Source organism: Myotis davidii, unplaced genomic scaffold (genome assembly GCF_000327345.1).
Source record: "Myotis davidii unplaced genomic scaffold, ASM32734v1 scaffold148, whole genome shotgun sequence".
Classification (NCBI taxonomy): Eukaryota; Metazoa; Chordata; class Mammalia; order Chiroptera; family Vespertilionidae; genus Myotis; species Myotis davidii.
In genome coordinates, this window is record NW_006299479.1 from 3,654,095 (window position 1) to 3,666,088 (window position 11,994).

An 11,994-nucleotide genomic window follows, 5' to 3' on the forward strand; every position below is an offset into this window, starting at 1 on the left:
TTGAATGAAGTCACTGGAGAAAGACACCTACTTGCAAACATTAGTAGTTAATCGCAAGTGCAACCAACTATGAAAAAGACTACATGGAGTTGCCGGTCACCTCCCACATCCCGGCAAATGCGCATCCAGCTCTGCTCGCATGCGTTGGGTGCTGTGAACAGAGTGATACAGGCTGATTTTCAAAAACCGATAACAACAGTTGTCAATTCAAAGTATGAAATATCAACAGTGAGATATTATTAGTGCGTTTCTAATAGCCTTTGCAATTGCTTGGGATTTTTTTTATTCTGCATACAAAAGTTTATCCAACTTATGTGCATTTCAGCACCTCAATGCATGCCCTACTTTCTGCAAGAACAACTCGCTCATGGGACTTCGTTTTCAGGACACTTTCTCTGTCAGGCTTCCCTTGACCACTACCTGCGAGGGCCCCCTCCCCTCTGCCCTGGGCCCTCATTCAGATGTTATTTCTTATCAAGGTGCTTCTTTCACACAGTCTCTTGCATTTCCCGTCCTTTGCCCCTGGCACTACCATTTCCAACGCCAACCACGGTGCCCTCAAACTTCATCCAGCCGTTTCTTTTCTTTTTTTAGTATATTGTATTGATTTTTTTACAGAGAGGAAGGGAGAGGGACAGAGAGTTAAAAACATCGATGAGAGAGAAACATCAGCTGCCTCCTGCACACCCCCCACTGGGGATGTGCCCACAACCAAGGTACATGCCCTTGACCGGAATCCAACCTGGGACCCCTGAGTCCACAGGCCGACACTCTATCCACTGAGCCAGACGGGTCAGGGCCATGAATATGTTTCTTGATGTGATTTATAAATTCAACCATTCCACACCTTGTGGGAAACGAATCACATTTAATTGTGACATTTTAAAATTGTACAAGTGTTTTGACATCTGCCCCCTCCCCCAGTACTTGTCCCTTTAAAATAACAGAAAAACACCAATCACAGGCTTAATGGTTTTAATAAGTTTACCCCTTCAGTTTCGATTTGCAGCACCCAATATCCCCTTGGAAACATCAGACAGGCCCGACAGTGGCCGACAGTAAATTTCAGACCTGCAGAGTTGAAGAGTTCAGGTTCTCTGAGCATTCTGTGTTGCAGTGGCACTTGTCCAAAACTGGTACCTCCCTGTGGCTGGGGAACTTTAAATGTACCAGTGAAAAGAGCTTTTCCCCTTCAAGGGGAAGGAAAAACCACTCCTCAAAACCCAGCAGATCTGGCTGTGAGGTCTTTCCTCCTGTCCCATCTCTTCAGGCTTATTTTTTGCAGTGGAGCAAGAGAGACCAAAATCTAACCTGAGTTACAAGAAACAAGACAGTGATGGCTATAAAGGGAGTGGCCAGGAGTAACGGACACTCCTGTACCTCCCACATCCAATGTATGTGCTTCACAGAAAAACAACAAAAATAACAGGTCCACAAAATACAAAAGCTAGAATTACAAAACCCATTCATCCAAGGGTGATGGAAGGCAGGAAGAGGAGGTGGAAGGGTGAATGGCACGGGGAGAAAAAGTATTCGAATCAGTCCAGGCGAGGGGAGGCTGGCAAATGCTAGAAAAGAGCTGCAGAAAGACCTGTGGGCCTTTCAGACTCACAGGGGGTAAAAGTCCACATACTGGTGTCAGGGAGATTGTGCCCTACGTGCACCAGAGACAAAAATCCCAGTTCCTCAGAAGGCCCTTGGCAGAGTGGGCCCTGCCTTCCCTGGTGGGGGTGGTGAACAAGGAAAGAACTGCACAGCTTCCTTCCAATCCCACTCCTTCCGCCTGGATGGCAGGTGACTCAGTGGCCTGCAGCAGCCTTCAGTTTGGCAGGAGACGAATGCGGCGAAGGGAACTTCTCTGCAGAGGTTGAGCTACTCAGGGCGGACTGCAGGTAGACCGTCTTGTGGAAGAGTCTGTTGCTTAAGAAAACCACCAAGGAGAAGAGGCGCAACTGGAAAAGGCTAAAAGGCAAGAGAGCCAACTTGTGAGATCCCCAGCTGGTCAGAATTATTATCTGACTACATTAAGTTTTAAAATTACATGGAAAATACGACAAGTGAAATTTGATCAAGGAAGTACAGATAGCAGACACAGTACAGATATTGGACACATGGATTAAACAGGCAGCAACTAAAGAATGCACTGGTTCCTGCCACTGTCGTAAGTGTAATGAACTCACCACCATTTGAAGTATCAAAGCTTACTTATTGGAAACAAATTTATATTTCAGATTAACTCTGAACCAAGAAGCGCTTTTCTATAACTGATTTCACGGCACAAACTTCAAGCTACGTCTGAAGACATCATATGCGTGTGCGTTTCATTTTCAAGAGAGTTCCAGACAAAGTCAATTCCTACTAAGACTCACACTTAACAATTGCTGGACAGCAAGAATAAGCAAAAACTCAAAACAGATCTCACATTATTGTATCCTCACTGACGTAACCAAACTTGAGCAAAGGCTGAGCTTTTCTTTGAAGTGATAAAACTTTTGGAGTGCTAGTATTACTGCTAAAGACTCCTTTTAAAATACTGTTTTACTATCGTCCATATATATAAAAGCCTAGGCGACCAAATGTCCAAACGACCATTTGACCAGTCACTATGACACACACTGACCACCAGAGGCAGACGCTCAATGCAGGAGTTGCCCCTGGTGGTCAGTGAGCTCCCACAGTGGGAGCACCTCCGCAGCTGAAGTGGTGGCAGCGGCAGCAGCAGGCGCAGCATGGCGCCCGGCTTGGCTTCCTCCCTAGCCACCTGCCGCTTCAAGCACTACTACATCCCCTGAGGGGTCCTGGATTGAAAGATGGCACAGGCCAGGCTGAGGGGCCCCACCAGTGGACGATTCCATGCATCAGGACTCTAGTTATCATTAAACTCCTATAGTCAGATACATGGGCCTAATGCCTTTTTAAAAAGGTGGCCATTCTTACAAAAATGAACATAGTTACCAGTGTTTACAAGTGCCTTATTCAGTAAATTGTTAAATTTTTAAAATATGTATTATAGCATCAATTTTAAAAACATATTCATGTACATATATATGCATGGGGAAAATTTTGGGATATATCCCAGAAGTGTTTTTCTCTTATTAAACTGCACATTAATGTTTTCCAGCAATGTAAGAGGTTATTTTTTTAAAATGTCTCATTCATATACTAGTAATTGTGGTATTATAACCCCAATCCTTTACACAGAAAACAACGTACTACACCTTGACTAGTACTGGCTAATACTTACTAAGCTTTGCCAGGGGTCTTTGCTTCATTGGCGCTAATAATGAATAAAGGAAAGAGGATAGAGAAGAGGCAGCCACTGTAAAAAAAAAGAAGAAGAAGAAAAATAATTAGTCACCTTCATAACAGCCATGACTTTGGACAAGACGTGAGAAGCCCAAAATTCCTTTGCGTCTGGTGCTAACATTGTGGCTTGATAAGCCCTTAAATGAAACACATCTTTAAATTTAAAAAAAAAAAAATTTTTTTAAAAAGGGTTTTCTAAGCACTGGCTATGTTTAACACTGCTCCAGGAGGCAACATAAATGAAATGTGGCATGCAGGTCCTGCAGACTAGATGTTAATACTGACACATGCATAGGACAAAGTCCTCTGGGCAGCCTAACAGTCAACAGGAATGAAGAATGCCTCGCACAGAACCAGGCGTCCAGACGATGCTCCCTGCGCGGAGCTCTGTACCAGTCCCCCTCCAGGCCCTCCAGCCAAATCACCTGATAATGTATGAGGACTGCATTGCTGTGAGGAAAGCCAGAGGTAAACCAAACCCGAAGTAGTAAGGCCAGTTCCTCTCTATGTTTGACAACCGCTGGTGCATTTCAATTCCTAAAACGAAGAGCCAACACAGTTGAAATTCTTACTTCCTTTTCTCAAAACGACTAAATACAGGAGACAAATTTGAGGTTTGAGTTTGGGATGTAGGTCTGGGATATAGGTCTGCCATTTAGAAAACAGCTAAAACACATAATTCAGCATTGTCCAAATGTGATATAAAGATCTGAGGCAAAGTTTTTACAATTCAATAATCACAATTTCAAAGCTGGCAGGCTAAGGGAATTATGAAGTACACCACCAGCATCCTTTGTCAAGATTAGTCCTAAGCAAAGCAAGATATCAAATAAAAAGTTAGCCATCTCCTAGAAATTTACCTCTTTCAACCATACATACCCAGACAGATATGCCAAGGGCTTTTAAAATACCCTAAATTATCTGAATGCACTGACATCAAATTAATTTCTCTAATTCAGAATGCCTTCTGCTCATTTATGGCTCAGTCAGAGCTACATCACATTAAGCACTGTAAAGGTAATGCTACATTGCTGTACGCCCCAGCATCAAAGTTAAGGGTTAAGCCAAAGGTAAGTAGCATCTCTTGCCAAAGATGCTACTTCCTTCCAAAGATGGGCTGCCAAGGGGCCTAAGCATTAGGTAAGTTTTAAGAAGTCTGCTTAGCAGCAGCATTTCCAAGGTGAGCTTCCAAGTTTTAGTTCTGAGTTTCTTCAGATGGACTTACCTTTATTGAACCAACGATATTCAAAGCAGTACAGTGAGTAGAGAAGGGACATGTGCAGGAGACTGACCAGCTGACCCACAAGGTGGATGGGAAAGAGACTCACAAACATCCCCTGAAGAATAAACATGGAAAATCTTAATTCCAAAGTTTCAGAGACCCAACGCTGTTCACCTGCCACTGAGTCATTACTCTCTGCCCCGAGAGCCACTTAGTTGCTTCTCAAATTTATGATGAGCAGGAGAGTGGAGAAAGCCCAGGTGGCAGGAAAGGGCAGGTAAATTCATGTTTCTTATTCTGTGATTTTTAAATTCCCTAGTTGTTTCTGTAAAAAGCTTATTTAAAAATCATTACCTCACATAAAGCATTTCAGCCCCAGGGTAAATGCAGTACCCCGTCTGTGTAAACTTCCCTCTAGTGAGCCTTTATTTTGAAAGCTGTGCATGTGCCCAGTCTCACCTGGATGAGGAAAAGAGCCTGCAGCAGAAGGTTGAAGAGCATGTCAGCAATGATTTTGCTAACACTAGGGAATGGGTGAGGCTTCCGCCCTGATACCTCGAATGCCAGGTCAGCTATATCCTGTAACAGAGAAAGTAGCTCACCCAACCAGGAACGAAATGGCCCCAATATCCATCCCAAAGCTAAGGCCACTGATCTTCCCTTGGACCTGCCAGGTGAGAAAAGTTCTGTTGGCCCGACACAGTAATTTCATTTTACAGGAGCATGAATGCCACCCACTGGCTGTGTGACCAAGGAAGCCTGTGTGTGGCTCCCTACAAGGCCACTCACTTCGCAGGCTATAATCTGCCACCTGTCCACCCTCGTGCCACAGGACCCAGCCTCCATTCCGCCCTGGACCTACTTGGAACCAAATGGCATTCACCACTTTGCTCAGCACAAACAGGGGGAGCACCCAAAGAGCACTGAAAATGGACGTGAGGAAGAATTCCAGCCATGACCAAACATCTCCATGTAGAGACGGATCACCTATGAAAGGGGAAAAGAGTTCGTTTAACTGGAGAAATGGAAAACCAGATATGGAGCCCCTAATCGTGACTGTTCCTCCCCACCCCGACCCCACACATATCTTTGTTTTTTTGCAGCACAAACGATGCCTTTTTCAGATAGTTTTATTCTTTGCAAACGCCAGATTCTGGCCACAACTCCAGTTCAGGTAGCCACAGCTATGTGCTGCTTGCCTTGAGACAAACCTGCTTACCTGGTGGTGACTGAGATGTCACAGTGATTAACAGTAAGTAAGATGCAGGAAACCATCTGAGCTCAAATCCCAGCTCTGCCATTTACTAATGATTTAACCTTGGTAACTAACTTTCGTTTCCTCACCCGTGAAATGACATCTATAACAATACCCACTCAAAGGGCTGTTGAGAGGTTTGGGTTAAAAACATCCCAAGCTCCTGGTACACAGAAAGAGCTCCATAGACTGAGGGAGACAGGAAAAAATCTCCTACCTCTATCCCAGGCAGACAGCACCATACTTACCAATAATCTGGGCAGTTACTGACTGAAGTACAGGAATAAACACCCGATAAAACAAGAGGAGACTGAACTAAAGGAAAGAAGCAAGAAGGTAAATATTAAAAACCCTTCTTCAAAAGAAAGAGTTCCAAGTGTCAGTGCGATTATTTTTCCAGATGGAGGTGACTTTATAAATCAGAAGGCCTGAGCAGCACCAAAACTGGACCCATTTCTAATCCCAATCTCCATCTAAGAGGTACAAACCTAATACTGCCTATAAAAACAGTAAAACTTTGGGGGCAGAGAAGAACATTTCAGACTGTATACAGGACAAAATAAAGGCACAGACTAAGTGCATAGTAATGTTTTATTAAAGTTAACACCTGGAAACATCTGTGAAATGTTTAAATTAAGGGAACAAATTACATCGAATTCCAAGTCTAAGGAAATATTTAACTACCTGTTTTTTGAAGTATTCAAATTTCACCTAAGCCTGGGTTGCTTCTCACTTAATTGCAGGCCATCTTTTCTGGTGTGGGTTTCAATAGATACCAATTCTAACAGATCGCTATAACCAGATGAGGGGAGACCCTTGTCCTCATCCACCTGTCATTTCCCTCCGATCCCACAAGATGCTTTTAGCCAAAATGTCCAGACAATGTCAAGAGAAATTACTAACCAATAACAACATTAAAACGTGAATAAGTAATTTAAAAAACTTATTTTAGGAATAGCCCTTTATTTACATACAGGTGTTCTCTGAGTGAGCATAAAAGCACTCGTTGCACAGAATCCTAAGTTATGGTCTTACGCATGTGTCAGCTGGTAAAAGCTAATTGTCTCAGTTTAAAGAAAACAGAAGAGAACTATTAACAGCAACAATCCGAAGATGGGAAAAAGGCACCTAGAATTTAAGGAAAAAGAACTTACCCAGAATACTCCGCCATTCCAAGCGCAGCATTGGAAAATTCTACTAACGATACGTGGCTCACTGGAAAAGAACACATGTATTTAGCTTACAAGGCAGATAGGCCATTTTCATACTGTCATTCAGTAGCTCCCCATTTTATATCTTTTGTTGGTATTAATTTTCCAGCATCTGTTGTTCTCCCAATGTTCTAATGTGAGTCAATAAGAAAAGACCAAAAATATTTCTAGAGAAGCAGCTTTTCTCAAACAAAAAATTTACTTTCTAAAATCCAAGACCGGCCAAAACCGGTTTGGCTTAGTGGATGGCGCGTCGGCCTGCGGACTGAAGGGTCCCGGGTTCGATTCCAGTCAAATCAATAAAATATATTTTAAAATAAAATAAAATAAAATCCAAGACCGAAGAAGATTAAAAGAGGATGTCTGGAGTTCTACCAATAAGTAAATCCACATAGGCTCTCCTAGAAGTACCCATCAATCCAAATAATTCTTTTGTGGTTCTCTAGTCATCGTTCTGATTAAAAAACAAACAAAAAACAAGCACCATGACATGTGAGCAAGATGACTGCTAGACCCTAGTTTAAATCAATGTAGGTGGATGGGGGAGAATAACATCGTGTTCTGGGGGGAGAGAGTACAAGAAGCAATGGGGCGCTACTAAAACTCTAAGTCACCTCACAGGGTCTCAATTGTATGCTGAGGAGCAGTCATGTCCTGAAGCGCCTTCCCTTGGAAGGGGGCTCAGACATTTCCGACACCGGCCTTCACTCCTTACCTCTCTTGCTTCCTCTCTATGCTCTGGGCTCTCCTTTGCGCCAGGACACTGCTTGCCCTTCTCCGACGCTGCTCCTCTCTCTTTTGCTGAATTCGAGCATCGAGCTTTGAGATGGTACAAATTCCCCAGATGGAGTCTTTGATTCCCTACAGACACGAGTATAATACAAGAGTACTATTTTTAAAGAGGGAAAATGATGGACCAGGGAATACTTACTTATATGCAGGAAAGTGATATCATAGTGGAAACCACTATTTATTTTGCTACATGGCTTCCGGGAATGATTTTTTTTATTTATTTTGAAATAATTCCAATTTGTAGACGAGATGCAAGAATGGAAAACTTCTTAATACCCTTTCCTCCAGATTCACCAGATTAATATTTTGCTAGATTTACTATTATACATCAAACAGGGTCACCCACATACCAAGCATCTCCAGTGAGCTAGACATGGGCCATATGGAAATGATCAAGAAACATAGCAGGAAGAGTATACAAGTAAACAACAACAAAAATTATAGTTTAATTAACTGCCACAACACTTTTATGTCCAAAGTAGAGTGGTAGCGTTGGGGTACCGGACTTCTGAAGCAGCAGCACAAAAAGGCAATCTGGCAGCAATGGTGAGCCTGGATTTAAGGATGGCATTTTCACCCATTGCTATTAGCCAAAATAAATGTTGGAGATAATCACCAGGATACAGAGACACGGGCAAGTTTATGGACTACCAACTGATAGCACCATAAACTGGCACAGTGTGCACCTGATCATTTACCTACGAGTAATTTTTAGTCTTATTTTGCTTTTAATTTCTAAATCTTCCACAATAGTTTAAATATTCCAGATAGTAGAGTTCAAATGGCTGAGGGCCTAGTATGTACGAGGATGATGACAGGATCCCCACCTAAGACACTTACAGCTCATGGGGCAGACAAACATGTAAAGTGTACAATGCAGAACTGATCCAGGGTTGAAATTTTATCACACAAGGAGGTAAAGGTATTAAAAGTAGATCACATTGCATAGAGTCTCTTTAGCCCTTCCAAGATACTCCTTCAATTTCTCTTTGAACTCGAACTCCCCGCCCCCATCAGAACTGGCCTCTCTCCTGCTCCTAGGAATAGAGCTAGAGGGGCCACAACTAGGACATTAGACCTCAGACATCCACTCTAAGAGAATTTTGTGCCATTGGAAATCTGGGTGACTAGGTTCTAAGCAGATCTTTATGGGACATTTACCTAGAGTTTCATCATCTGTACCTTATAAAATGGGGGGTCTCTAATGTAGTAAATCCAAATGTAGTAGTTTACATAACAGTAATGTAACCAATGTTCATTGCTTAGTTTTGACCAGTGTGTCATGGTTACAGGAGATGCTAACATTAGCAGAACCTAGTGACGGATACAGGGGGGACTCTACTATCTGGCAACTTTTCTGTAAGTCTAAAATTATCCCAAAATAAAGTTAAAAAATGGGGCGGGGGGGAGGGGGCCCTCTGGACCCAAGCTGACCAGGATTTTCATGCTATAGACACCAGGAAGGTCTACCAAGCTTCTGCAAGCTAGGGGAATACCTATCTCTTGAGTAGAGTAGATTAGGATGAAAACCTCTATGTGAAGGACCCAACAACTATGAATACCGAAAGGATTTCCTAGTCAGTTCCTACAGCAAAAGGGTCACGGGATGGCTTGATGTACTCACCCTGGCAAGGTCCTGGAGAAAGGTTTTGACACTGTCAGCCATATCTTCACCACCCAAACTACCAACTATACAGAGGAGAGAGAAGCACCCCAAAATCTTTCATCATGAAGAACCTGAAAACAGATATAATGGGAGAAAAATATTTAAAGATAAGTAACTTCATGTACATTTCTGCATGATGCCATTTTCCATATACTTGCATCTCTAATAGGAGTCCAGTAGATTCTAGCCCAGTGATGGCGAACCTTTTGAGCTCAGTGTGTCAGCATTTTGAAAAACCCTAACTTAACCCTGGTGCCGTGTCACATATAGAAATTTTTTGATATTTGCAACCATAGTAAAACAAAGACTTATATTGTTGATATTTATTTTATATATTTGAATGCCATTTAACAAAGAAAAATCAACCAAAAAAAAAATGAGTTCGCGTGTCACCTCTGACACGCATGTCATAGGTTTGCCATCACTGTTCTAGCCCTTAGATACTAGGACAGTGAGCTAAGTAAGGTTATCCCTGCAACTAATGAAATCTGCAATGGATAAATTATTTTTTAATTTAATTTAATTTCACTTTTACAGGGGTAAATGGCTCTGGGACCAGTAATCTCCTCACCGGACTTTGATGTCCCTAACTGCCCCCACACATATTCCAATATCCCTTGAAGCTATAGGTATGCTTGGTGTATAACCTCTAACACTTGAATGAAAGTACAAGAGCAAGATGAAAGTTCTAGCAAAATTTACTAAATATGCACTTCATGCGCAAGGCCCCCCGGCACACAGTTAAGTTTAAGGTGTGATGTGAAATTTCCCACCAAGACCTCCAAAAGGGGCCTCCATATGCTTTCCAATTTTAAATATATGCATATAAAAGTGCAATTTTAATAAACATGCGAGACACAGTGGATTTTATTTACACTAGGCCAAAAAAAGTTCACGCGTACAAATATTCTTTAACTCACTACAACTTTCCCATTTTATTTCTCAGGTAAACAACAAATCTAGCTTCAAAATTAAAGAACTTGAAAGCTCATATCTGTAAGTATTCTTCAAATTTGTGTTCCCACTTAATGTCATTAAGGTGAACGATAAAACCCATTTTCAAAAATTTTATTAAGAAATTGGGATTCTAGCCCTGGCCAGTGTGCTCAATGGTTAGAGCATCAGCCCATGCACCTAAGGGTCGCAGGTTCAACTCTCCCCCTCCCTCCCTTCTACTCTCTCTGAAAAAGCAATGGGAAAAATATCCTCAAGTGAGGATTAAAAACAAAAACAAAAACACTTCTCAATCCTAATTAAACCAACCTAAGGTATTCTCAATTTAAGAGATAGCTCATACAGGCCGCTTATATAAACCTCAAATTTCAAAACGTAAGCACACTTTCCCTGACCTAAAACCACCTCACCAAACTGTACCTTCTTGACCCAACTGGACTAATGCCACCCAGAACTGAAAGAGCAGGGAATGTAACAGCAGGAAGAAGGTAACTCGCACACCATCTGAACCATCTGCTCCTTGGGGCAAATCCTACAGACGCACTCCCTTCAGGTAGAGAGGTTTCCAGGGCAAGAAACTTCTCCTAATGCTCACTCCCACTTGAAAACAAACAGAAAACCATCTCAGCGTGAAAGACAACTCAGTGCCGGGTGAGTAGTAGAATGCTCAATGATGACACACAAGAAAGACCCTGGTTTGGAAAGACTAGCATGAATCCACTCCGAACCAGCTACTTACTAATCTATATATTAAGGGTATTAAAATCTTCATGTGTTTAAGTGCAATAACATGAAAATAAAAAAACTTCTTTATGAACATAATCGCACTCCAAAGTGAGCTAGCCACATATTGAGCCTGGATCCCTCGCAGGGCAGAGAGCCTGAGGCAGGTCAATCCCAGGCCAGTAGAACAGCTCTGTTATCTGAACCATGGCCATTAACACCTGGCTTCTGCATGCACCGAGGGGCAGGTTACCTACTGACCAACTGTGGCCTTTGAAAGATAGGTCACTCCACATTTTATGCGGAGATCCTAGCAGCCTTCCCTCGGGAATATTTGGGATTTACCGGTTTGACAAAAAAAGCTGAGGCGTGGAGAAAAGGAACCTGCCACAATCTGAGAGCCCACAGAGACTGAAGAGCGCAGTGGGGGACCCTCCAACTCACCAGGAAGGAGGGAAAGTGCAACGGGTCCACATCATGTTACAGACGGGGAAACTGAGTCTCCAAAGATGAATGGCTAACCCAAGGCGACAGCACCGGGATGGACTACGGCAAACTTGAAAGCCCCGGTGTTCCACCCTCGGTCGGACCTTTGACTCCGGAGGACTGTTGTTTACCCCGAGCATTCCATGGACAAAATGTCTCGTAATCCTGGAAATACCCCTCCCTGGCCACTCAGTGCCTCGCAGTCATTAGAACTTAGGAGGCATCTGCAGAGACACGAAGCCCAAGTGCGGAACGCAGGAGGCGGGCAGACCCGCTGCAGGTGCAGGAAAGGTGAGCGCCCGGCTCCTCGCCGGCCCCTGGACTGGCTCCAGGTCCGCCCGGTGGCGGCTCCCGGAGTCCTCGGCGATTCCCACTGAAA

The 11,994-nt window shown here is 43.1% G+C and overlaps 2 protein-coding genes across 3 annotated transcripts in view; one reads left to right on the forward strand and one right to left on the reverse strand.

Moving 5' to 3' along the window:
* FEZ1 (fasciculation and elongation protein zeta 1) overlaps positions 1 to 11,994 on the forward strand; it is an 81,283-nt gene that overhangs the window by 2,377 nt on the left and 66,912 nt on the right. For both annotated transcript variants that reach the window (XM_015571347.1, XM_006775064.2), the window contains exon 2: positions 10,399 to 10,448. The gene's annotated coding sequence lies outside the window, so the exon portion shown is untranslated. The remainder of the gene's footprint in view (positions 1 to 10,398; positions 10,449 to 11,994) is intronic.
* EI24 (etoposide induced 2.4) lies at positions 959 to 9,523 on the reverse strand. Its single transcript, XM_006775067.2, has 10 exons — positions 9,411 to 9,523; positions 7,710 to 7,855; positions 6,938 to 6,998; positions 6,032 to 6,098; positions 5,391 to 5,515; positions 4,988 to 5,107; positions 4,532 to 4,643; positions 3,732 to 3,843; positions 3,245 to 3,319; positions 959 to 1,962 (listed from the first exon to the last, which is right to left on the reverse strand). Exons 1-10 carry the CDS (start codon positions 9,450 to 9,452, stop codon positions 1,800 to 1,802), a joined length of 1,023 nt encoding a protein of 340 aa, XP_006775130.1. The 5' UTR covers positions 9,453 to 9,523; the 3' UTR covers positions 959 to 1,799.